Source organism: Melospiza melodia, chromosome 6 (genome assembly GCF_035770615.1).
Source record: "Melospiza melodia melodia isolate bMelMel2 chromosome 6, bMelMel2.pri, whole genome shotgun sequence".
NCBI lineage: Eukaryota > Metazoa > Chordata > Aves > Passeriformes > Passerellidae > Melospiza > Melospiza melodia.
Window position 1 is genome coordinate 75,435,030 of NC_086199.1, and position 26,516 is coordinate 75,461,545.

Below are 26,516 nucleotides of genomic sequence, written 5' to 3' on the forward strand. Positions count from 1 at the left end.
TGCATAATGAGGGGGGTGCTCAAACTGTTCGTTTCTGGGGAGCTCTGATTTGAGGGTTTGCCTTGCAGCCATCTCCGTGTGCTCCCTCTGGCCTCTTTAACTAATCCCTCCTCAGCTGTTGAGCAGAGTGGAGGGGTGCCCTGTTGGGGGGCTGACGTGTCTGAGCAGAGCACTCCAGCTTTTAGAGTTCTCTAATGCTGCTTCTTATTGTGGCTTCTTCCCATTCTGCTTAGCCTGGAAATGGAAGCAAGTATAGAAACCCTTATAAGGAGTTTATGCAGACGTATTACCAGTGGCTATGTACAAAGACTAGAACTGCTGATGTGTCTGTGCTCCAGCTATGGAGCTTTTAATGCTTTGAACAGAGCTGGTCACTTTGGGTTTTTCTAAATGCACGTTTGAAGCTCAGTGTGGGAGGTGGAAAGAGTAGAAGGATGGCTGAGTTTTAGTTGTGGTGGAATTTCTATTTTGTGTGTATGTGTTTTGTTTATTAAAATGTTGTTTGTGGTTTCTGAGCAGTTTCTGCAGAGCCCAGTGCCAAAAGGAAACCTGAACTAGTAGCAGTAGTGGGGTGAGCTGCTCATCAGAATGCAGCACAGCTTTACAGAGACCTGTGGATGCAACCCGTGCAAATGCTCACCTCCAGCAGTAGCTTGCACATCCTGTAGAGTTCTCTCCCTAAGGACTGACTGTACCTGTGGTCATGAATGCTGTAAATGTACAGCTGGACTCACAGTGAGCTCCTGTGCTCTGTTTGACAGGGAGGTTAAAAATTAATTTGTTTTACATATCACCTGATAATATATCTCGTATTGCAGGATTTCATTATGTTCAAGGCTAAAATACAACTTTTTTTTTAGGTGGAAATAGAATTCCTTGCTCACAGAGCCACTGATCATTTCAGTGTCTGCCATTTGAAACTTTTGGGAATAAATGCTATATGCTTCCAGGAAAAAGGAAGAGAAGTGGAAAATTCTATATTTATGTTCATGTATGGTAAAGATTTTTCATATGGTCATTCTCTCCAGCTGCTGCTGGACCAAAGCCTGTTGCCTCCACTGCCAGACTGAGGTTAACACTTGTAACACAACCCTCTTCACTCAGCTATTTTTGCAATGTCTCTCATGCAAGAATACACAGAACTAGAGCCCCCCATCTCCCCTTTTTCCTCCTTCTGTTCCAGAACGAGTCAATAGCAGTTATCATCTTGCAATTTTCATCACCTCTTCTTTTCAAACAGTATCAGAGGCAAATAATAATCTTTGCCTGACCCTATTCAAATTGGTCACCTCAACTATTCATCATCCATCTCCCTACAGGTGAATTGAAATTTAAGCCCTACCATTGCCTCTCAGCCCTCCCCTTTCAGCAAACCACCATCTTGTGAGCTGCCACCACGTTCACTTCCCAGTGGCTGTCCTCCTAGAGACAGCCTGCTGTCGCTGCATTGAGGAGCTGCATGGTGGGTGACAGAATGGCAGCACTGTGTGTGTGCGTGCCCTGTGCCCTGACAGTGCCTTGGGGAATGCTGGTGTGTGAGGGGTCCATCAGCAGTTCCTCAGTTGTAGCTGTGAGATGGTCTCCAAGGGGAATTACAACTCCCTTAAAGTACCGTCCTGCTGGGTAGCTTATTGTGGACAGTGCCTTTAAACAAGTTCCTGCAGAACTCCCACTTTCTTTCCACAAGAAAGGGGGAGCATAATGCATCTGAACTACAGTTCCCAAAAGATGCCACAATTCCACTGCTAGAGCAAAATCCTGCAACTTGTAGCGAAATATTTTTATTATATGCACCCTTGCTGTAAACAGACCCTTTTCTGTAGAGCAGAAAAAAGGCCAAATTGTAAGAGCTATCCTGAAACTGGCTTTTCTAAAAATGGGGAATTTGCAGCCATTAGTTGGGAACACTCACAGTTTAGGAAGCAAGTATATGGGAGTATGATTAGGGTTGAAATGAAGCTACAGTAAGGAAGTAAAAATACTAACCAATAATGTAAAGTTGCCTGTAAAAATTTAACTTTGGTTCTGTTGGGATTTTACTCTTCTTCTGTCTTTGCTCTTTTCTAAGATATTTGCATTAATACACAGTAACTTGGGACATTTGTCAGGGCAAATAAGAATTATTCCAATCCCCTTTTTTCCAGCTGGTTTAAGAAAAAAAAAAAAAGGCTATCTAGTGCTTTTTATTAGGAATTGCTAGCACACCATAAACTCAGAGGTAAATTCTACTTAGTGAAAATAAATGATTTTTCTTCTCTCTTTCAGTCCTCTATCCATCTGAAGGCTTCTCTTAGTGAGGGAAAACATTGGAGCTTTTCCTCCTATTCCTTAACTGAGCTAACATTTTCATACCCAGAATGACAGAATGATGCCTCCTCTGGTCTGATGTAGAATGCACCTTTTATACCAATGGCCTTTCCTATAAATGGAAAGGCTTTGGATATGTGTGGAGCACAGGAAGAAAAAAAAACCCTGCATAGTTCTGGCACTTACTATCCAGTTTACATCATATGTCCTCTCTTGTGGTGAGCTCTCTGACCTCATCTCCTAGAAATGGGAAAATGCAGGAATTTGACCGTGTCTGTGGCTAGTGCTTAAATCACAGTGTGTCCTCAGCCACTGGAGTTGCTACAGATTCAGCTTCTGAGTTGAGATATTTCACGTGCTTTCCTGGCTGCCCTGTGTGCCAATTTCCCTAGCCAGACACAGCAGAGTGGTGTCAGTAATATGGGTTGCATTTGGGCTTGTCACATCTTTTCAGGGGGTGACTGTGGAGCAGAGCATGACTTTAACAGAAGGCAGTCCTGGGCTGGTCCCCAAGTCCTCACCAGTCGATGGCAATGTCTGTTTGGCCAGGACATTGATGCTGGGATTTGTGTCCCCATGTCCCTTTGTTCTCTGTCTCTCAGAGAGCATAGTTTGAAGCCTCCAGCGTTTTGACATGGAAAAATAAAAAAGAGTAAACATTTCCTGATGGGCTGAACTGGCTGGTTAGCTGTGTTTTCCTCCCAGTTCCTCCTGCAGCGTGTTTCCTGCTATGTTCCCTTAGGCTTTCCTGTCATCAGGGTGGTGGAAATCTTGCTGCTGGGTTTAAAAAGAGATCAATTTTCCCCAATAATATCTGGTGAAGCGTTCTGCGTGACTGCTTTTAAATAACGCAGCAGCTCCTTTGGACGTGGTCAGAGTCATCAGACTTCTTCTGTCACTCTGCCACTCTCCCCCACAGTGCAGGGCCTGGACCCAGCTCCCAGCACTCAGTGGAAACATTCTCCTTGGTAGCTTTTGGATTAAGTCCAGAAAGTTTGCTGCCTTTCCCAGGCTTTACCTAGGGCAGCTGTTCTAACAAGCTCAGCACCCTCCCAAAGTATTGCTGATCCCTGGTGCATGTGTCTTTAAGTCTTGCTTCCTTTCTACTTTTCGTAAAAGTGTTGGAAAATCCGGCTGTAAACCTGTAGCACAACCTTTTAAAATAGCAAACAATACTAACAGATATTAGCTCAGAGCTACTGTGCTCCAAAGAACTGGAACTGCCTTTGCTAATGGTTCCTGTTGAATAAAAGATCAAAGAAAGAAGACAAAAATACCCAACAAACTGAAATGTTTCTCTTTTGGTTTTAGTCCTTGGTATCAGTCCCACATCTGACTTCATTTAGATAGTGTTTGTTGCTTTGATAAATTACATAAACGGTCTCAAGACAATATAATTAAGATAAAAATAGATAAAAATACAAGGTTTTGCTCATGAGATCAAGACACTCTAAAGATTGCATCCCCTTAAAGTTAAGTATATTGTCCCTAGGACTCCCAGCCTGAATTTTTGGTGGCTGTGGGCAAGGCCAAGGAGTGTGAGTTTGGAGCAAAGACAGCAGATTGGAGGACCCACAGGAGAGTGCTGTGCTGTCCTCAGCCAGATGTTGTGTTGGGTGAGCCAGCATTGCCTCTATCTCTCTTAATGCAGTTACTGGTCTCTTGGCATGTCTGAAACATTGAACCACAGCAGTCTGGAACAGAACTCCTGCTGTAATTATGCCCTATCATAATTTTTAATCTTCAGCTGTCCTTTTTTTCTGACTTTATTTTAAGATCTACATCCTGGTCTGAATGCAACATGCTGGGGAGATGTGAACTCCCCTTCTTTGCTTTGTTGTAGTACTCAGCCTCAGTTCCCCTGTTTGCTGGATGCCAGTCTCTGTGGGGGACTGTGCCCTAGGTGCCTGTTGCAGCCCCTGTGTTGGATAGTCATTGCTAAGCTGTGCTGTGTGCCACCACCAGTGTTTCTGGTGCCTTGCCTTGCCTTGGATGCTCTGCACTGCTTTTCACTGTGCTGTCCAGGTGTACTCACAGCCTTGGCACAGATCTCTCAAAGCTCACCTCGGTACCAGTCAGGACTGTATTTACTGCATGAAGATAGACAGGAGATCCCATCACTTGTGCTGTGTGTGGTGTCAGTCAGTGCTGGGAGCCTGCAGTGCCATGCAGGTGCCTTGAGGCCCATGAAGATGCTCAATTAGACCCATCCTGGGCTGAGATGTTCACTGAGAAATAGCTTGTTATTCAGTGCTATTGTAGAGAGCTTAAATCGTGTTCTAGTCTACTCTTAGATGACATATTCATGCCTAAGCACAGAATATGTCTTAGGATTCTAGAAAAGACCACCTTCATAATCTCACCACTCACAGTAGCTTTCATACTTTTGGTATCCAAGTAAAAGAAAGTGACAGTACAATTTAATTTTAAATATGGCTATTACCTTAATAAATACTTGTGCCCACAACCACAGGACACAGAGACACTGATCTATATCATTTTTTTGTTATTAGTGGTTTCATTTAAACTAAGTGAAAAAACTGTTGAACCTAGAACTGCAAATATGTGAGGCCACCTAAGAGTTAAAGCCTGGGAGGCGAAATTCCTGTGGTCAACTCCCAGCAATTCACTGAGGATCTGATAATCCTGACACTGCTTGTCTGTGCACTGTTGAAGGCCTGCAGGTTCAATTGGACACGGAATGGACACACTGGAAAGCTTGTGCCACACTAAAGACTTACCTGCTCTTATTCCTGAGAAAGTGTAGATCTCAGTCCCACCCCAGTTGTCTGTGCCGGCTTTACAGAGGTAACAGCAGTAAAAGGTGACAACTGCTGCTCTGTGTGTGTGAATGAAAGGAGCACATCTGCCTGGGGACAGATGGAGGAGCAGTTCCACCTTCTCAGTCTCTCTGTTGCTCTGTGTTGCAGGGGGTGCAGGTGGGAGGAAGAAGGGATGCTCAAATGGTCCCTTTTCAGGGTTCCCAAGGCTCAGTTCTGTATTTTGGATTTCAGGAGACATTTACTGCTCACATGAGTTAGCAGTGAGACTTTTTTACAGTGCCTTCATGTAAACATTCAGTATCTTGCCTTCCCCCAGATTAGTTAAATCTTTTTATCCAACAATAGGTGTGACATTCCCTGCTCTGACCTGACATTTTATTTATTCCAGAATGGCTGATGAATCTCCATGCCGCTCTTACAAAGACTCTCAATTATCTTATGTTTGAGTAATGGCAATTCTTTTTTTCCTGACCTCCACGAAGCAATCCAATCACTCTCACCCAAACAGCTGCAGCAGTAATTTTTGTCATCCATCACTTTTAAACATGCCCTTCAGTTCATGTCTGTTCAGTACCATCCCCTTCTTCACTTTATTAAATATGAGGTACCTATGTTTAAGGCCCTATTTCAGCCTCTGCTGAGACATCAGCCTGCACTTGTACCAGCCCCTGATGCCAGCTGTCTGCTCGTTGCATTTCCAATTGCTTTCTTGCTCTTGTTTGTGCTGCCTGACTTGCTAGGTGTGATCTGCTGCAGACTGGCACAGTTGCATCGTTCCCCTCGGGTTAGGCTGGCAGCACCAGCAGCATGGACCAAAGCAGAGCAGAATGCACTGTGGCATGGTTGTGGCTGTTGAGAGCACTGATGGCTCCAAGCATTGGAGAGTGGGGGGGGATTCAGGCACAGGGGGCTGCAGTTCAGACACGTTTGTGTCGCTCGTAGGGGTTGTGAACTGTTCCTTTTTCGGAGAGGATCAGTCTTTGTGGATCAAATCTCTAGTTTACTATGATCTTGGTATAGGAAAATGACAAGAGGTAGGCTGTGGGTGTGCTGAGACCACTGCCAAGCAGCCTGACTAACACTGCCTACTTCCTTCAGCCCTCATTTCAAGTGTCACACTGAAGTGCTTTGGAGCACAGAGCAGCTTTTCGCCCTGTGCAGGGTAGTTCTAGCACAGTAACATCCTCGTGCATCTTCAGGGCCCTTAATTCTTTGGTAGCACATGTGAATCAGAGTCATCTTGACCCAGGAGCAAGTTTCTTAATTTTGGAAAATCCAATTTCAGGTGAATGACCTTAACAATTGCAGACCTTGACTCTTCTGGAGCTGGGAATTATGCATTTTCACAGTTGCAAATGACTGTGAGAGCTCTGAATGTTGACAGCACATTGTGTCAGGGACAGTGATGATGGCTAAGGGGATAAATGTAGCCAAAGTCTTACTTCTTTTCTGTATGTTTTATCCAAGAGTTGGAGTTACTGGTGATGGGAGTGAAGCCCAAATGCATAGTACATCTATGCCACGTAGCCTATCCTTTCTGATTCCTTGCTCTTTGACAGGGACATCTAAGGCTTCAGGCCAAACACTGTTCTGGAGGCCCTTTCTTGCTTGAAATGCAGCTATCATATCTTTTATCCAAAACATTTGCCCTTAGAAAACCAGATTATTTCATGATTTTTATGTTCTAGAGCTGCAGAGTCCCTAAACTTTTGACAGTGCTTTGTGGTAGTTTTGCAATGTTCATACAGAGCAGTGGGCAATACATTCAGTTGTTTCAATTAGTCAACCTGTTTACATAGCTCTGTATTTTAAAAATCTGGATAAATGAAGCTGTAACTTCCTCTTCCTCCCTTTCCCATCATCAGCAAAGTAAACAGCCAAGGAAGAGCCCCAGGAAAAACACCACCTGTGAATCCTTCCAGGAAGCCCTGGGCAGTCCCAGATGTCTCTGAAGCTACACTGCAGAAGGGCTTTTAGCCAGACCAGCTCCTGCACTGCTGCATCTCTGGACTTAGGATGAACTGCCATGTCCCACACATATTCCTTCATGGCAGGAGCAAGATGAGTCTTCATTGCAGCAGTTGTGTTTGTGTCTGCCTGGGAATCCACCAGAGGGAAGGTGCTTCCCTGACCTGCTTCAAGTTAAAACAAGTCTTGTACCTTTGGCCCCTGCTCTCAGATAGGCCAGGGCTGGAGCAGAGCTGCATGTCCTGCTCTGTGTTACAGTGCCAGGTGTTCTCTGTCCTCCCCACAGCCTGTTCCCGGGACCAGGTGGGTGGCACCTCACCTTCACCAGGAAATCAGTACTGGGTCTGAATAAACCCGGATGGTGAGATACAAGGTGCAGGCTGCCATCAGGAATGGAAGGCTGCTTGTGCAGGCTTTCATCCTGGTGTCTTGGCCCTATCCTGTGCTGAGCAGTTGGAGTTCAGCTACCAGGAATTGAACAGTCTGGCTTTCAGTGGTTTGCTGCCACTTTTCAGTCTATAAATAGTTGCGTCCTAGTGTGGTAAAGTGATTTCTTCCAGTATATCTTGAAATGCTATAAAGCACGTGGGAAATTCAGCATATAAAATGCAGAGACCAGCTCTGTTTAATTTTTGTTACGAGAGAGCTTGGAGGCAAGTTGACATTTATGAGCTGATTTCATAGGAAAGAGTAATATAATGAAGAGTCTTGCTAGTCTGAACTTCATGGTAAACTCCAAAAGACCTTACTTCTAGCCAGTTGATATCCTTGTATAGTTTTGGGGTTTTTTTCATTGTTTTTGCATGTTCAAAAACTTCTTGTGTTTTCCTAGCTATTAGTGCTCTCTGGTAACTCAGGAATAAAGAGAGCTTATATTTTACTGGTCTGAAATACCAGCCAACTCATTGATTTAATGGTCAGTAGCTTTCAAATACCAGAAGCAGATTCCTCATGAAACGGTGCAGCTTTGTAGCAGAAGCGGAGTTAAAGGCTCCAGAGGCACAAATGTAGAGTAGAACAAATATTTACCCTGTGTGGGACAGGAAGTGTGCTGGATTGAGATTTCTGCCCTCGCCACTTCAGCCTGTTGTTAGCTAATAAAAGGGCGAGTTCTGGCTCCAAAGCAGTTAACACCATGCACTGGGAAACCCATGTGGAACAGACTTTAGGTTTTTCCTTTTTTTGTCCTATCTTCCAGGATACTAGAATTAAAAACTCTGCAAGACACTGAGGACAGTATTCCACTGAGCAAAAATGAAAACTCCTGCCCTGAATTTACTTGGTGCCTCTTGCAAGTGATGTGTTGCTCGTTCATTGCCAGTGACCAAAAGGCTGAACTGGCTGTCAGAAGAGTTTATTTTTTCTGTGCAGCAGCTCTTAGTTCCTCTGGACAAAGAGAGACTTCAGTGGAGAACTTCACACTGACAGTGAAATCCAAACTGGCTTATGCTGTTCCACTCAGGGGTGGAGCTATTACTGCTGCACTGTTGTACTCATCCCGAGCTGCAGAGATGGGTTTTGGAAAGTGACTAAAAAGTGACTGAGTTCTGAGTTTCCAAATTGCAGGGGCTGTGCCCTGGGGTTGGTAAATGCTAGTAGACTTAACATTTGCCTTTTCACCTTCAGTGAGTTTTTATGCAGCCACCAGATGGTTCTTTGAGCAGATGCTGGTACTGCACAGTACAGTGTAATGATACCTCCTGTTTTCAGGGCACAGCACTTGAGAAAGTAGTGTGGGCTATATTTTGTCTTTCAGCTTAGAACTCAGCAGCTGCAATTAAGCCAGAACAGTGCATTAGCACTGATGCTGGTATTACTGAACTCCTTTTATGGAGGTGGTGAAACTGTGCTGTGAGTGTCTGTAATGATTCCTTCTGAATATCCATATAATTCCTTCAGCCCTTCTAAAAGGCCAACTCTATTGGAAGGCAAAGCTCTTCATTGTGCAGCCTACATCTCATTGAGCATCATACCTGTAATTCTTTAGAGGTCAGCTGCTGATAATGTAACTTGTCAACACAAACCAAGCTCTTTGAACTACCCCTGTGTCCTGGAGGCTGGGCTTGGAACATAAATACCAAAAGGGCTTATCAAATACCTTTCTTCTTTTCAAAATTGTAATGTGGCTTCCAGTGCAAAGCAGCATGTAGTGAAGGTATTTCAGGTTGGAAGATGAGATTGGGGAGTATGGCAAATGGTGACTTTTCTCTTAATTCAGGTTCGAATGTAAGGCCCTTTGGGTGGCTCCCTATAGTTGTGATGAGGTTTGTGTAGAGGATCTGCAATTCCTAGGGCTCCCCTGAGGGGAGAGGACAACCATTTTGGAGTATTTTTGGGCATTCTAGCAGATATCCAAGCACACCAAGGAGTAATCCAAGAGGTGCAGTATACAGAAGTAAGGCTGTAGTAGGTCTGCACTTCACCCATCACTATTAAAAACCAATAATATGTATGTGTATAAAGTTTCTGACACATGCATCACATAGGCAGAGGAAATATTCCATGGTTCAGTTGTATCTCATGAACAGCCCAGCTTTCTTCACTGGGGTGGTTGGTGTGATCTGTTATGTCCAGCCACAGCCTTTCTTTTGCCAGGGTGTTGACAGGATCTAGGGTTACTTTGTACTTGCTGCCCAATTAAATGAGCACCTCCTTGTCAGCTTATATCACAGACTTGTGCAGAAAAAGAAGCTGCAACCAAGCCTGTCAATTGAGTCTGTGTTGAGTGTGGAGGAGAGTGTTAAGCAGCCACCCACGAGACCCCAGCATTTCTTCCCAGTGCTTTAAGATGTGAAAGGAGGATTCAGAGCAGTAGCATTAGGAAAGGCAAAATCACATGAGACCCTGAGAGGTAATGCTAGTAAATTAGTTACTGCTGAATGAGGGCAACTGGAACTGGATTGTGGAGCTTTATTTTTCATGGCCTCCCCAGCCAAATCCTCCCTGTTAGTAAGTTGATGATGGCCTGGTCTCTCTGTTCAAGTAGCAAGAGAGAGAGAGAGAGTTGTGGTGGCCATGGGCTAGCATCCTTAATTGACACAGTATGTTCAGCTTCCAGGCTACCAAGGTGGAAAGGATCCCATTAAGGGGCAGCTGGACTGCTTTATTAGTAACCCTATTGCTTAAAAAAAGCTCTGTGTGCAGTTTTCTGCCTGCTCTAATAAACTATTAAATGTTATTAGATGATTGCATCAGTCCTTGTTTCAGATAATTTAAGTAAAATTCCTTTCAGCGTGGACTTGGGTGTAAAAGTTGTTGCAAGAATTAGCTGCGTTGTCCCAGCAGTGCTGTAAGGGATGTGTGGTGTTGCAGTAAACAGGAGCCTCAGAGGGTTTGTGTCAGGCCAGGCAGGGAATGCAGCCCAGCTGTGCAGTCAGAAGCCCAGGGACACTGCTAACTGCATGACTGGCAGAAGTGCAGCACTTGCAGCTGGGTAAATTAATTTTGTTTTTCAGCCATGTATGAAATATTGTTTGAACATCCTGCTTTTTTTTCTGGTGACTGGAAAGGGAGTCCTGCTGTCATTTCCCCTACAACACTAGAAGAAAGCCTGGGCTAGCACCCATAGCTTTCAGCCCACTCAAGACCTCCCTTTGCAGAGCATGTGCAGACAGCATCAAACTGTGCCACTAGATTGAGATTTGTGTGCTAGCATCTCTATCGCCCTCTTAACAGCAGCCAAACCTTAGTGGACAAATCTCAACAGCAGAGCTGTGTTGAAGCACTTGATTAAAATTCATCCCCAGCACAGGATCCCAGGAATGAGGGGTGCCCTGGTGGCTGTGAACACTGCTGCTCTTTGAGCACAGTGGTGGTGGTGGTCTGGAGAGGCAGTGCTCCAGTGAATTCTTCTGCTCCAGCCAGAAGAGAGGCAATGAGCCCTGCTCTGTCTCACTTACAGCTTCTCCAGGGCTCTTACACAAATATGGCAGTCCCTTGGCTGTGTCAGAAAGTTTACATTCACCCTTGGAAAGCAAGGCTGTGTGGAAGGGTTATTTAGCAAGGCAAGAAGTAAAAGGCATCTGGAAAGGTCAGATAAAGCTGGAATGTCACTGTCACAGCCACAAAGAGATGAAACTGACCATTTATTTATTTTTTTAGTATCTGTTATTTATGTGGCTGTGGTAGCTTCGACATTTACACTGCTAAAATTGCTCAGCAGCCAAAGTGCCTTATGACTGCCTTCTTTCAGCAAAGAACTCTCTAGATTTGCTCCAAGTGGTATTGCTGCTGCTGCTTTTGGGGAAGAAACATTCTTTAAACTTTAAAATGTTCACTTATTTGTCCTGCTTCCCTAGGTTTCAGGATTTCTGCCTGAGCCACTTTGGTACCAGAAAGGTACTCAGATTGGAAATAAGTGTGGAGGTGAAAGGTTATTGGCTTTCAGGAACAAAAGCAAATGTTGGGGAAGTGCAGAGAATACCAGAGAGTGCATGTGTACATGCACAAGTGGTATGGGTAGGTTTGCAGTTGGCAGGACTGAGAGACACCTGGAAGGATCTAGCTGAGGATGGTGTCTCATTAGTGTTTTGGTTGCAGGACTAGCTATCACCAGGCTGTTGTTTTAACTAGCTCGTGACTAGGAAAGGGTTAATACAGTGAAGAAGCAAGGACTTCTCATGTTGTGTCAAGAAAAAGGGTGTGCATGACTATTAAAATAGGCGTACAGGTAGCCTTGCAGAGGATACCTCAGCAGTAAATATTCTGAGGCAGCAGAACAGTTAATCGTATTTGCTTCCTTTCGATATTTGTTATTCTTTTTGTTATCTGACAGGTTGTGTTGTGGTAGAATACCAATGTGCTATTGTTTGTGCAGGACCCAGCAGCCAAATAACAAGAGTTGATCTTGTTGTCAGGGATCTTGCTTAGGCTGGGATGGAAAAAGGAAAAAAACCCCAAAACCACAACCCCAAAAAGCTACAAATCATAGCTAGATAGGAGCAGGGAGTCCAGAGAGCACTGATGAGAAATGCACCCATGTACTTGCAAACACATGTGCTCCTTCATCAGACATCTTCCATAGTGAACAAGAGGCAGACCTGCAGGGGTATCTTGGCAATCTGTTGTGTCCAAAAGTAAAATTGCAAGTACAATATATGGAAAGATCCAAGGGCCAAGAAACACAGCTCTGTTTGCACCTCTTGTGCAGTTGCCACAGAAAATTTATGGTGTGAGGTTTCTGTGCTATTATTTAACAGTAAGTAGTTTTCCAGCTCTAAAAATTCCATAAGCCTCAAGGTTAACAGACTATTTCTTTTCTTGTCTTTGGGACAGGGAGCTAGAAGTAAGCAGGAGAAAAATCTCCAGACTCTGTGTCCGCAAAGAGCAAGGAAGAACCTCTGCTGTTTCTGAGCAGCTTCTTGCCTGGCAGTGTGTTTTTGCCCTCTGAACTGGGTGCAAGTCACCTCACCACAACAAATGCAGGCGTGGTGGTTTTTTTGTGTTTTTTTTCCTTACCTCACTGCTCCCAGGGCCAGGCCTGCCCCAGAAAGGTGGCTGGCTGCTTCGGACAGCCCTTTCCACTCTGGAGAAGTTGTTTGCTGGTGCCAGCAGCACGGCAGGGTTCGGCTGCCCCCGAGCCATTGCCGCTGGCAGCTGTGACTCGAGGCGTGCGGAGGAGCGGCTGCGCTGCCCAGAAGGTGCCTGGGGTGAGTGGGAGGCTTCAGGAGCTTCCCTAGAATAACAAAAAGGATCCTGTGCAGATGCACGAAGCCAAGTCAGTAAAACTGGCTCTAAACAAGACTGCCAGGATTGCAAGACTCAGTGGACAGCAAAAATTTCAGCTCTCCCTTCTCTGGCTTCCCTTTGCTTCTCTGATTTCTCCAGGCTTCTCCCATCTGTCAGATCTCTTTCCGGTTTACTGCTTTGAATAAGAAGGTGTTTTACCCCTCTGCAGTATGTACAGCAAATGCAACATAAAGCTATTTTCTGAAGATTATGTTTTGATAGATTTTGTTCTGGGTTGATCTGTGGTGAATAGAGTTTGTGAGTCCCACCGCAGTTATTAAATGCACTCATAATCCTGCTTTCTTTTAAAATGGCCTAATGGATCCACACTGGGATGCTGGTTGTTGCTGTTCACATATGCTGTTGTGCTGCTTATAGTATTATGCTCGTTGGAATTCCTGTGGGACCTTAAGATGCTTTGAGAAAATGTTTGTGCATCTGGGAACAGTCTCATGGAAACTCTCCGTGCTCCATCTATTCACTCTTCATGGTCCCTGTTCTTGAGGAGCTGAAGTGTCCATTCTGCCACTCATGGCTAATGGCAGTGTTCTGTGGGATTGTGTCACTCAGCCTATCTGAGGCTGTGATGAGATGGAGATGGTTCCAGCTGAGAAGTTGGTGCTGGCTCTGGGGTTTTGTTTCCTACCAAGCCCTAGGCGACTCTTGCAGCAATAAAAATACTCTCACTGATCTAGTTATTCTGCCAGGCTTATTAATAAAGCAAAGTTTAGGAGATTTGTGGTTTGCATTTAACTTCCTCTGTGTTTCTTCGAAGTGTAGAACTGGTGACTCTCTTCCACCCTCAAACTGTGCAGAGAGATGCCCTGTAGAGCTCCATTGGAATTATCAGTGATTTAAAGCAGAGATGTCTGATCTGCTTTGGGCTGATGGAGAACAAAACTGAAATGACTTCAGAGAAGTCAGACAGGAACTAAAAGTGCAGCCTTGTGGCCTGTGAGTTAGCTCTTGGGGTTCCTCCTCAAATCAACATGAATTCTGTAATGTCACTCAGGTCCAGACGCTAGCTCAAGGTGTTTTGTCCAGATATGAGAAGGAGGTTCATGGACATCCATAACTTTTCTGACAAAACTTACTCTCATACTTTGACATGTGATGATGATGGTATAGCATTTGAAAGCATCTCTGTTCTCATTGCCTTTTCTGGAAGAGTGAAGTAGCCTGGCTGCAAAAGGGAGCCAAATAAATTAACCTCTCTTTTTGTAATACAGCTCAAGTAGTAGAATGAAGAAAATAGCACCAAAAGGATGTACTTCAGGATACGGGGCCCTTTTCCAAATAAAACCACTCTTATTCCAAAAAAAAGCCAAAAAAACCCACAAAAAACCCAAAAACATCACAAAAAAACCACCACCTTTTTTTCTTCTCAGGGGATTAATAATAAAAAGCAATAAAAGGTGCTTAATTACTTACTCTTCTTTTTTCCAAGCTTCCAAATCTGGAAGGAAACCAGGCCATTTTGAAAAAAGAGATCCCAGACTTTCACAATACATGCATCTGTCCAAAGGGCCATTGCCATAAAAGTATTTACAGCTGTGCTGTTATCCTGCTCCATTCCACAGTCCCAGTGGAGAACAAGGCCAAAGCACAGCAGTGGAAGGCTTGGCAGCTATTGAGCAATGCTTTTTCCAAGGAAAGATTCTGCCACGCTATTTGTGGTCTGGTGAACTCAAATGAGAGCAGGTTAGTAGTGAAAGCCCAGCTTTGAGACAATGAAGAACAATCCTGTTGTCATTTGGAGTAATCTTTCTTTTGAAATCCCATGCATGGCATAAGTAGTAAAGCCTTTCTGAATTTTTGCTGTGCTGTGATTCAGTATTAAGTGAGTTCTTCCTTCTGTGGTTCCCCAGCAGCTTAAAATGGCATGACTGCTGTGGTCCACTCCACCCTCCTGCTTGGCCCTTGTGTGCCCAATTTTTTTTGTAGAGGCTTGTTAAAATTCTGCTGAACTGCCTCCATGCACTACTGAGCAGAAGACCAGCCTTAAGAGGGTAAACAATTTTCTTTGCTGGGTCAGTGAGTTGAATTGGCTCCAGGACCACATCTGGGAGAGGGAGGGAAGACTTTCCTTGTGGTAGCACTGAGCTTTTGGATACATTCATTTTTGAGTAACCTCAGACTTCTATTTAGAGAGTGATAGAGGGGTTATCAGGTTGTACAAAGGAAAGGGTTTACTTGGTCTGCTATTCAAACACTGGGAAACACATTCATTAGCACTCGAGCAAACTTGTCTTCCTGGTTGCTACCATTTACTCTTCAAACAGTAGTTTTGTGTCAGCTTCTGCACGTTCAGGTGAGATTCAGCTCTTTGATTCAGCTATCTAAGTCTGTGCCACACAGAGGTGTCTGAGATGTTTTATATTTGCTCCTTGTGCTTTGATCACGAAACTTTTCAGACTAGTTCACATGGTACTCTTTTGAGATAACTCCTGTCACATCTCTTGGAAGAGATGGTCTCTCCCCTGTCAGTGCCCCACTTGCCCATTGTTCAGAGCATGGGCTTACAGACCGCAACCACAAAAAATGTGTTGTCATCTGTTGTGGTGGAATTAATTTCTCTCACGTGAGAGATACTTTTGTCTTGACTAGTTGAAGTCAGAAGGTGCTTTCAAAAAAGAGTTTTGTTTAGCCTGCATAGTACTGGCTGTATTGTACTTTGGGCCTCCGTCTGTCCTGCACTTCAGACTCGGGTTGTTATTCCAGTGGTGGTGCATGGTATCACTAATTACAGAGTGGCTGTGATTTCATTTTTGAGATGGCTGCAGTGGTGCTTCTGCCAGAGGCTCTCAAGTAGTGGGAGTTTGGGGCTGTGCTAGACAGTAGTGTCACTAAGTAATGGTTATTACCTGTATCCTTTCTAGGACCTGCGCTTCTGCTGAGTGGGTGATATTATCCTCATTCAGAAAGTATTTACTCCTCATGTATGTGATGGGGGGGAAGGTGGGATGATCACAGGAAAAGGAGGTCTGCTTAGCAGTTAGTCAGGGATAATGGAGGCAGCGGGACAGACACCACCGGGATGTGATTTATGTGCCCAGGACATAAATCAGAGGAGCTCAGCAGGCTCTGCTTCAGTGTCTAAGCGTTGGTGGGGATGGAGTAGATCAGAGTGGTTGAAGAACAGTTCTTTTTTTCTCCCAAGCACCTCTCTAGAGACAAGATCATCTGGAATGCTGTTCTCTGTTCTTCATGTTAGTATGTGCTATCTAATACCACTGGAAGTCTTCAGCAATTTGGGCACTTTGCATGCTTAAAAATCGCTTTCAAGGTATTCTAAGCCAAACAGAAAATGAGAAGCCTCTCCAGAACATCAGATGTGCTGGAGCTGTGAAATGACTCTCAGATTCCCTCTGCTACAGAAACATCCTGCATCTTCTTTGGGTATTTAGAGGTGCAAGTGCTTGTGCTCCACAGGGACATGGGATGGAGAGATGAGAACTTAATGAGTGTTTGTCATGGTACTTTACAGCACTGATTTGGTTGGGAACTGTTGTTTGGTTTGTGGGAAGATTACTGACTGCTTTTTTTTTTTTTTCCTTTCCTTTTCTGTGTTTTAGACATTTACAGCATGGTGTAATTCTCACCTCCGCAAGGCTGGGACGCAGATTGAGAACATAGAGGAAGATTTCAGGGATGGTCTTAAACTCATGTTACTTCTGGAAGTCATTTCAGGTGAGAGAGGTTCTGTGTGGTGCTGCCCGTGCAGAATGCTGATTGCAAGGGCTGTAATGCTGCAGTTTTTGCTGGAATGGAAGAACAGCTGCTTCCTGATTCGGAACAAATTTCTCCCTACAAATATATGTCTCCAGCACTGGCCATTTTGGAATGTGCTCCAAAGCTGCCTATTGCATTCCTGCTCTGGCTTCTTGGCTTTTCTCTGCCTGTCAGGAATGCACAGCCTCCTGTGAAGATCCAGGCAGTGGCTCTTACTGCTTGGCAGGGCTGATGAAGCAGCTCTGGGAAGTGTGGGAATGCTGCACTAGGAAATCATGGCAGTGGGAGTATGATAGAAGTTACTGGAAGAAGGGAGTCAAACCAGTAAATCTTCTGTGTCATTCAGTTTCAGCCATGACTCAAGTTTTTCCATTCTAGTTTCAATCTGATCTTAATGCTCAAACCTTCATGGGGAAAAAAAAAATCCCAAAGAAAAGCAAAATCTCTCTGAAATAAAAGCAGGGGCATGAACAAGTTAGGTCAGATTTGTTTTTATTCTGTGTCACAATTGTCCCACTACTAGACAGATACCTCCCAGGGATTATTTCATGTAAGCAGTAATCCCTTTTGATGTGCTCATGAAATAAATACCTTAGTAAAGTGTTGTAGGAGGGATTGAAGGAGGGCAAGACTGTATTTATCAAACTGGGATTGTTCACCCCAGCTCACAGACTTTGTTTTGATGGCTTTTGAGCCAGTTACAGCAATCCAGTGACTTGAATTCCTGACCTTGGTATATTTTTCAATTAAAGGACCATGATAGTAGCACTCAGACAGCTTGTCCTATGTCCCTTTTCTTACCTTCCCTTTTCCCATTTTATGTAAAGATTCTGTCAGTTTATTGTCAGTGTTTTTCAAGAAGTTATGAATATAGAATGAAATCTCAGGGAGTTTGCCCATGCTGGTGGTTTGGAGGGATCTGAGTTTGAAACACTATCAAAACTATGCAGTGTGCACATTGTTTCTGCAGTGCTTGTAAGAAATGAGGTAGCAGAGTCCTGTTAGTGTATTTTCTGTATTTATGTTCCCTCAGAGAGGACCCTGGGCCAGATGGGCCTTGAGGGCTGAGCTTCTAATGGCTGGATTGGAAGGCAGGGGAGAGAAGGATGTGTAGGAGAAGGCTGATGAGGCTTGGTGCTAAAGCAGGGATCTTGTATCTCCTGCTGCTTCATTTCCCTGCATCATCTTCCACTCTTCCTCTGCTGTTGTCCCTTTGGTAGCTCACTGGCAAGGCCTGTCAGATCCACCTCTGTTTGAGAAGAAGCCAGTGGCTTCCAATTGCAGTGTCACGGGCATGGCGTGTCCCTGTCCCTGTGCACAGTGGCTCTGTGCCTGCAGCTGCATGACCAGGGGGCACAGGTGTGGGGGACAGCTGGGGACTGCATCCCACCAGAGGCCGTGGTCCTTCACACTCTTAAGGCTGAGCATCCTCTCCCTAGAGGCAGTAGAAGCTACAGTGCAGCTCTCCTAAGTCCAGTGGCAAAAAAAGAGAAACATAGCGCACGTTTTCCTCATTTCACTTCCATCACTGCAGCTCCCTTATCCATTGTGAGCCCCCCTGCTCATGCAGAGCCTCCTTCCAGCTGCCAGCTCCTCTAGCAACACTTTCCTCTTCACATATTTTGGGGGACTGCTGATGGGAATTTGGCATGGGCAGGGTTACTCTGTGTCCGGCTGATCTCCTCTAACCCTGAGTAGGAGGCTGTGAGAGCTTTCAGCCGTGAGAGGGCTGGGTCAGCTTGGCTGAGAGCCATGTGGAGCTGGGTGCCTGCTCCACCTGGCTGGGAGCACTATCTCCCTCCCTGTGCCCCTGCTGCAGGGTGCCTGCTGCACTCTGCCATGGCAGGAGGGATGCAGCCTCGGCAGGGAAGCTTCCCGAGACCCTGGGCTGGAAGAGGGACTGCACTGGGACTGTGGGAAACCTGTTTCAGGGAGGGACATCCTCACAGGTGTCCTTGGAAACACGTTGGTGCCAGGCATCTGGGGCAGGTAGGAAGCAGTTTTCCCATCCCAAAGTATGGGAAGCAGTTTCCCAAAGTATGGGAAGCAATGATGGTCTGAGTGCTTCAGTTTTACTCAGTGTGGTACCTGCTGGTGGTGAGCTGTGCTGCTGACAGGTCCCCTTTCAGCCCCACAAGAGCCCCTTGTTCCCAGTCACTGTACAGCAGGGGAAGTTCATGGACTGTGCTGGGATTTCTTCATTGCAGGTCCTCTCTGGTTGGCCTCTGTGGTTGAAGTAACAGCTGCAACCCCCTGCCCCAAAGGATACACTTTCATTTTTTCACCATGTATGTTTCCTTCCCCTGATAAAGCCATTTTAAAAATAATACAGGACTGGAAAAGGCTGAATTTACATTTAGTGCTTTTAAAATAAAGTTGTAAGGTGCTTTTTTTTCCCCGTTCAAACAGACAGAGTCACTAATTGAAATTTTCCCTAAGCAAATTTGCAGGGAACAACTTCTATGCCAATACATCCTTGCATTGCTTGGCTTTTACAGCACAGCCTTGGGCTACTACATGAGAATCAGAATGGAAGCAAACAGTAGACCATTTTGCTTTTGTCAGCTAGGAGAAGTACTGAGAAATAAAGCCAGTGATGCCAATAGCTCAAAGTAGAACATATTTCTAGCCAGCTTCCTTTTAACAGTCCACATCATTAGTAATGTATGGCATGGAACCAAATGATGCTTTTTTCTGGAAATCTAAGTCTCTAATGAAGTCCAAGTCTGAAGGAAATGGTCATTGGGTTTTGAAAGCTAAAAAAGTTCACAGAGAAAGGATTAGAATCTGAGAAGGTTTGCCATCACATCAGTGACTTGAGGATCTCATGGCTGTCAGGGGGAGCAATCCTGCTCTGCCCAGCCCCAGGGAGGGCAGGTCAGATGCTCTCCACTGCACTGGCATTGCACATGGGCCACGAGGTGAACTGGATCAGCTTGCTGTCCCAGCTGAAACCTAATCACTTGTCTTTATTTTTCTTTTTGCAAGGCTAGTTTACAGTCACATTGAACTGAAGGAAGTTTTAGCTGGCTCAACCCATCTGTTGACATTTGGCTGCATGAGACTGCTTAAGTTTATTGTAAAATTACACATGAAAATGTCATTGTGAAACTGTTGCAAATAACTGTCACAAAAATGCTTCGGCTTTTTTTTCAGAATGACTAGCATTATCCAAGTGGAAAAATAAAGCAGTCTACTGTGGCATGTACTTGAGGTTCCATTAAAGCAAAAGAATTCAGGTTTTCTTTTAATCCTAGGAAGGAGGCAGTACCATAAAATACATCTTTTAACTTAAATTGTCAGACATCAGTGTTTTCTTTTAAAAATGAATCTAGTTTTATGCTTTAGTGTGAGAGGTAATGGCACCAGTTTACAGTAAGCACTGAAACACTTTTAAAGGATTGTAATTTCCAGACATTTTTCCTTTAGATGGCATTGTTATGGAGATAGTATTCTCTTCTCTGCTTTAGCTTTTCTTCACACCTGTGTTAGGAAACAAGCCAAGTGCTTTTCTTTCTCACACTTAAACCTCAAAAAAAGTGTTTGAGTCAGCTTACATTGACTTAAAAATTCAGTTCAAGATGTAGCAGGAGACTTTTGGAACTGAATAGGTCAAGTGGCTTGCCTAGACTTGCCCATTTGATCTCCTTTTAATTATACCTTTTTTAAGTACAAAACCAGCTTAGGTTTTCTTTAGATTGTTTTTGTATTCTGGAGCTTGTGATCTGGAAGTGGATGTTCACTTCTAATGTTGTCATATACAGGTGGTTTCTGAAATCCCATCTAATTATATTCCTGTTAGAGGTTTCTTTGGAAGGTCCACCTGTCCAAGCTTTAATTTGCTTGCTCTGAATGTTTGGGTTATTGTTAATAAGAGCAGACTGTAGTTACAAGCAGTCTATCAAGAAGGACATGACTGCACTTAATGTACTTCTTTCAAATAAATAAGGTTGGAAAGTGCTTTTCCAAATTTACCAGTTTTGTTGCAGTCAGGAGCTGAGTGTTATCCTAAGACTGATTTCTGTCAGAGATTAACCTGTTCTAGGCTGCTTCCTTCTTTGTGCCTCAGTATAAACATTTAAAATGCACTTGTATAAAAGACCTAGTATGGAGTTAGAAATACATCTGACTTAAAGAAAAGGAGTTGATGTGACAGTCCTTACAGTTTTAAAGCCACTTTGCCAAAGAAGTAATTTTATTTCCTGCCACAGGCGGTTTTGGCCATTCAGTGGAGAGACTAGAGAGGTAGGAGGTCTGAATCTTGGCTGGGGGAAAGAAAAGGCAAGGCACAAGATCTCCCTCATAGCTGACTGTAGGTAGTTCCAAGGAGAGATTTGCTGTGTAAGTTGGGTGTTGCAAATGCTGGAGGAGAGCTCCTCACCTGTCTTTGTAGGGGGAGAGTTTGTGCTCTTTCCAGGCCTCGATATCTGTGGCTAGAGGAGGTTGGTTCCATTGCCAAGCCCAGTGGAGATTTAACAGATTTTTTCCTTTCTGATGCAAATGTCCTCTGAAAAGGACAGGTTCTGTGTTACTTACCTGGGATGCATCAAAAAGATACTTTTCTGTCTGATTTTTTCTGGGGGTGCTTAAAATGGTGAGTGTGGCTGTCCTGAAGGGATGCAGGGAAGTCTCTCTGCCACACCACAGGAAACGTGCACCAGGGAAGAGCAGGTTCAGAATTGTTTTCTAATACTATTTTTTTGCCTCTTTTCTTACTAGGAGAACGTCTGGCGAAGCCTGAAAGAGGCAAAATGCGAGTGCACAAAATATCCAATGTGAACAAGGCCTTGGATTTCATTGCCAGCAAAGGAGTCAAGCTAGTATCCATTGGAGCAGAAGGTAAAGGAACCATCTGATTTTTCTGAGCCCAAGCTGTGCCTAGCCCTTGTCTTTCTTTCATAGCAGCATGTCATTTCCCTTTGCACCTCCCTAGCCCTACTGTGTTCTTGCAGAATAAACAATTGAGTTAAAAATGGGATATAGTAGGCTTTTACTCTGGATTTAAATCTGGTCTTCACACCAGGCTGCCAAACCTGATTTCCATTTGGGATTAATGGTCAGGTCATCCTGCTTTTCTCCTGGCTCTCATGAGTTAAGGAAGACTTTGAGCAATGGCAGAAACAAATTAATTGAGATATTTCTTTCTCCAATTAAGAAAACTCTGGATTGAAGCATAGCAACTATTTGTATTTAGCTTGTTTCAGAGCTGCTGGAGAAGGATCTCTTGCTGGAGGACATTGCATGGGTCAAAGCCAAGTGCAGTCCCCAAGATAGGACAAGGACCCCTGAGGTTCCAGTTTTCATGGCTTCCAGGCTTCTTGTTGTGCACCCTGTGTAGCTGGATGCTCTGGCTGGAAGCCTTTATGACTGTGTAGAGACCAGTGTGGGCAGCATCTGGGATGCCCTCAAGAACTTGCAGACCATGCAGAAGCCAGGCAGCTGTGTAGGATTTTTGTCTTTTTAGCAGAGGTGGTGGATGTTTCACAGATATGTCACCCAAGTTCCAGAAAGGTTTACGGGTTTTCATGACACTTTTCTCTGTTCTGGATCTGTTTGTAAGTTCTTCCTATGGATTCAGGTTGTCATTGTTGCTGTGGAGATACTCTGCTTCTGAGATATTTCTAGGTTTGTCTTTACAGTGACCATGGAGAATGAGGGAGGTTTGTTATCTCCACCTCGCAGATGGAAGTACTTGGTTTCTCTAGGGAAACTCATGACACAGCCAGGAAATGAGCCCATGATACAGTTCTGGATGTGTATTCCTTCTTTGGGAGAGTCCTGGGGCTGCAGGGCTGAGCTCTGCCGGTTCTCAGCTCATGAGGTCACTGCAGTTTTGGCATGCTGTCCCCAGTTCTGAATTTTCAAACATTCTCTTGGGGCATCTCCAAGACCTGCACCCATCCTATGGTTCATTTCTTCCATGTCAGATCAGGCAGATTACCTCAGCCACTGCAGGTGCTTATGTTTGCCTTACCAAAACCTTTACCTCAGCACACTGCTTTAACTAATGGAGACTTTGGAATAACTTGGAACTAATGTCAGGGACATTGCAGATGCCTCTTCACTGTCTTTGGTACTGAAGAGCAAAATACAAGGGGTCAATGGCTGAATTATACTGATTTTTGCATGCAAAACTTTCCTTCAAATTTCTCAGCTTTTTCAGCAGTAGAAACCTGAGGCTGTTGTTGGCTGTGAGTATGGTTTATGGAACACAAATACACATCTGAGGTCATTTTGTGCCTTTACAAAAGGACTGATGCATGCAGTGTCTGATACAATAGTCCATATCTGTATTGGACCCTTTTGAGACTAGAAAACTGGAAGCTGGATCTGCACCTAGAGGTGGTCTACCTTAAATGGCTCCTTAAAATTTTCCAGAGTGTAGGGAACCCTATCTTTCTTTCTTCCTAAATCCCCTCCCCTCTTTTTTCCTCCTGTTCTCCCCGGCACTTGTTTCTTTTCATCTTCTTCTGAGGGATTTATTTTTTTCATCTCCTGAGTCAGCTGTGACTGCATCTCACAGCACTTAGAAGTCATTTGCAAGTCAAGTGATCTGTGACCAAAGATCACCAGGGCCCACTTACTCAGTATGGACTGACAGCAGTTACCCTGTTCAGAAACAGGCTGTGAAGTGCCATTTTGTGACAGAAGTATGATCCACATCAATCTGAATAGTGATCTTGAACTCCCCTGCCAAATGTTCCTGGCTTTCCTTTGTCCTGGTGCCTATGCAGCTATACGGACAATACACGTGGCTTTCTTTAAACTACCAGAGGTGGCAAGGCACTGCAGTTTAGCCTAAGGTTAGTTCTGATTTTTATACAGAGTGCTTGGGCCTGTGCTGTGATGCCTCTCAGGCCATGTGAGTGTGGTCACAGCATGGATTTGCCCACCCCATTGCCTGCCCTTGCACACAGAGCAAGGGCCACTCTGCTTGTCACCAAGGGGCACAGCCTGCTGCAGGGGCTTCTGCCCAGCCTGTCAGGGGCTTGCTGGGCAGTGAACTGCACATCGGCTGTAAAAATGGAATTTACTTTGGACAGCACGGAAGTTTATTCTGTTTATGAAAGGGATAATGAACCTTTCTGAAGCATGAATTTTAGGGACTTGCTTGAGACTTTTAAAAGCCATCATGTAGCAGCAAGGTAGAAGGTCTGCCAGCCAATGAGCTGGTAATAATTCTGCACCAAGCAGTGAGCTGTAGATGCTGTGGTCGGGTTGGACTGATGTAGAAGGTTTTCTAGGGAGCTTTTCTCCCAGAGAAGCAAACCAGCATGCAGCAGCAGCGTGGTGGTACTGGCTGAGGGAGCACACTCCTTACCTCCTTACCTCCATCTCTGTGTGTCTGCTGGGCAGCAAGGTCCTGTGTGAAGGGTCTGCAGTCCAGCTGTAGATCTCTGTACATATTGGCCATCAATGTCCTGGTTTTTTGGGAGGTTTGGTTTTGCTTTGTTTTAATCTAAGCATTTTGTTAGCCAGAATCAAAGTATGTGTATAGAATCAAAGTATGTTGTGGCATACAGCAGACCTGTGTAATCTGGATCAAGGAAGACTCTAGCCAAATGGTTTTCATCTGCTTTTAAATCTCACTGTCATCTGACACCTCAGGAGCCTTCTTTTGCTGTAATAGATTCCATATTCATGTCAAGTGCTCCTGGGCTTTAACAAGCTGAATAGGTCAAGTATGTCACCCTAGGACTGGTTTATTTTTACTAAAATCTACATAGAAAGTTGCTGTTTTCTTAAACAGATCTTGCTTACTTGAACATACAAATAACTTTGGGTGAACTGACCCCTATTCTCACCTGCACAAGTAAAAGGAGAAGTAAAGCTGAGGGATTTCAGTGATTGCAAAAGTCCCAACTGAGTAAAGCACCTACTGAAGCACCAGGCAGTGCAAGGATACATTTATTTCACTGTTAAAAAAAGGGAGAAGATAGGGTCTCCGTTTGTCAGTGAGTGAAGCATAGCATTTATTTGTCCTGTCCACTCTGTTAGAGACTTGAGAGCTGCACCCTCACTAACAATGCCAGCTGTCTGTCCTAAATCTGACAGGACCATCAGGAGCAACATGCTTTCTGAAGACAGGGACATGGATAGTTGTCTGCTGTGTTTGGCTTTTGTTTGACAAACAAAATGCAGAGCAGCCCTTTTTGTTGTCACCATCGTTGTTCTAGGTCTCCAGTTCCCAGATCATAATGCTACCCTGCCAGTTGTTCATGCCCTGCCACTTCTCTCCATGGGGTAACCAAAGGCTCTGCTCTCATGGGCAGCTCAGAAGTATCTAGGAGGGGATAACAGTTTCTGTGTTGCTGATTCTGCTTCTAACTATCCGTGGCAGGAAAGGAAACTTAATAATTTTTGCATTTTTCAAAATGAGTTCCTGCATTTAAAAGAGGTGGTGGCGTTTCAAAAGGCACGTCTCTGTGGCCAACAGTCCTGTAGTTCTTGCCTGCTTGGTACTTGGTGCAGTGATAGGAGCTAGGTGAAAGCATATTCACTGGTGCAAAAAATTTCCCTCTAGTGGATGCAGATGCTTCACCAGCTTTAGCCAGCAATTGATCAACCCTCAAGTTGAATGTAAATCACATTGATAACATGTGCTTGTGCTGCTGTTCCTGCAACAGCTGCTGGTGCTGAAGTGCACACAGTGCTTGCAGAGGCCCTGCCTAGAAAGAGCACTTGGAAAGCAGAGTCAGGCTTTTAGAAAATACTGTCTGATTACAAGCCTTTTATAAAATACGTGAACTGCTCTCACATTACTGAGTCTTCCTTATATAGTGTTGTATTCAACTTTTTAACAATCCTTGTGGAGTTTCTTTTTCTTCATCACCAGGAAAGCAGAAAGCTCCATGCAAACCTGTTTTGCAGCCGTGTTTTTCGCTTTTGTTTCTTGGCCTATCCTACTATACTAGAAAGAGACTGGCAGCAGATGCAGGGTGGTGAATTCTGAAGGAAAAGGAGGTTGGCAGTAGGGAGTGCTGGGATGGAAGACCAAGTGAGTGAGGGCTAAAGAGCATAGAGTCTTGTGATCAGTTGGGTTGACTCTGTAACCAGGTTTCCAGGAGAGGATTTTTAGCACTAAAAATGAAAAATGCTTGCCTGCTTCTAATAAATAATAACCATTTTGTCAAGTCTATTTCAAAGAGCAACAACAACAACAACAAAAAAAGATAGAGGATTGTGTAGCTTTATAAATGTGTATCCTGGGATGGATCACTCGCTAATCTCACTGACACCAGTATCTGCTTGGTACATGGTGGCACTGTGTAAAGTAAAATGACATGTAGAGATGAAGTGGTAGAAACATTCTGGATTTCCTCCACAGCAGCTTTGTTTGGGTGCACTGCTAAAGAATAATCAGATATGGGAACAGGGAGCACATCTTTCTTTTTAAATGGGTTGTGCTGTGAAGAGCACTGGGAAAGAAGGGATGCTTCCACCTTAATTCCACCAGCTGACTTTAGAATTTTAGAATGTGACCAGAACGTAGTGCTGAGTTCTTACACTATGTTAGCAACTTTACACTGTCGATATTATATAAGTGTCTGGACCTTTATTTCCAATTTAAATCCTTGGAGCAGTAACATTAATTACCTGTTTCAGCTCACTGATTGATTTATTACTATTCATGAAGCATTTTCAGCATTAAAGTATTGTCATCAGATTTTAATCAAGCCCATTAAAGAGCTCCATTTAGTTTCAGGTCTTAAATATATCCTAGAAGAGTCCTGCCAACTGTTGGGGGTTTTACAAGCACTGGGTTTTTTGATTTTTGAAGATCCCAGTGATTATCAATCACATTAACAAAACAAACAAGCTGAAAATACAGATACTTTCTTGCATATTTTAGCTGCAGTATCTCAGGTATTTGTAAAAATAGCGAGGATTCTCCTTCTTGATTGCAGTGCTTTACTGGAGTGGCGAAGAATACAAAAAGTACAGAACTGAATACGCTTGCCATCGTCTGACATTTTCTTGCATCAGCCTAGCAGACAA

General features: G+C 44.2%; 1 protein-coding gene across 5 annotated transcripts in view; it reads left to right on the forward strand.

Annotated features, from left to right (window-relative positions):
• Positions 1-26,516, forward strand: part of ACTN1 (actinin alpha 1) — an 85,613-nt gene that overhangs the window by 23,930 nt on the left and 35,167 nt on the right. For all 5 annotated transcript variants that reach the window (XM_063159283.1, XM_063159278.1, XM_063159280.1 and 2 more), the window contains exons 2-3: positions 16,361-16,475; positions 21,237-21,356. In XM_063159283.1, coding sequence (XP_063015353.1) covers positions 16,361-16,475; positions 21,237-21,356 — 235 coding nt within the window. The remainder of the gene's footprint in view (positions 1-16,360; positions 16,476-21,236; positions 21,357-26,516) is intronic.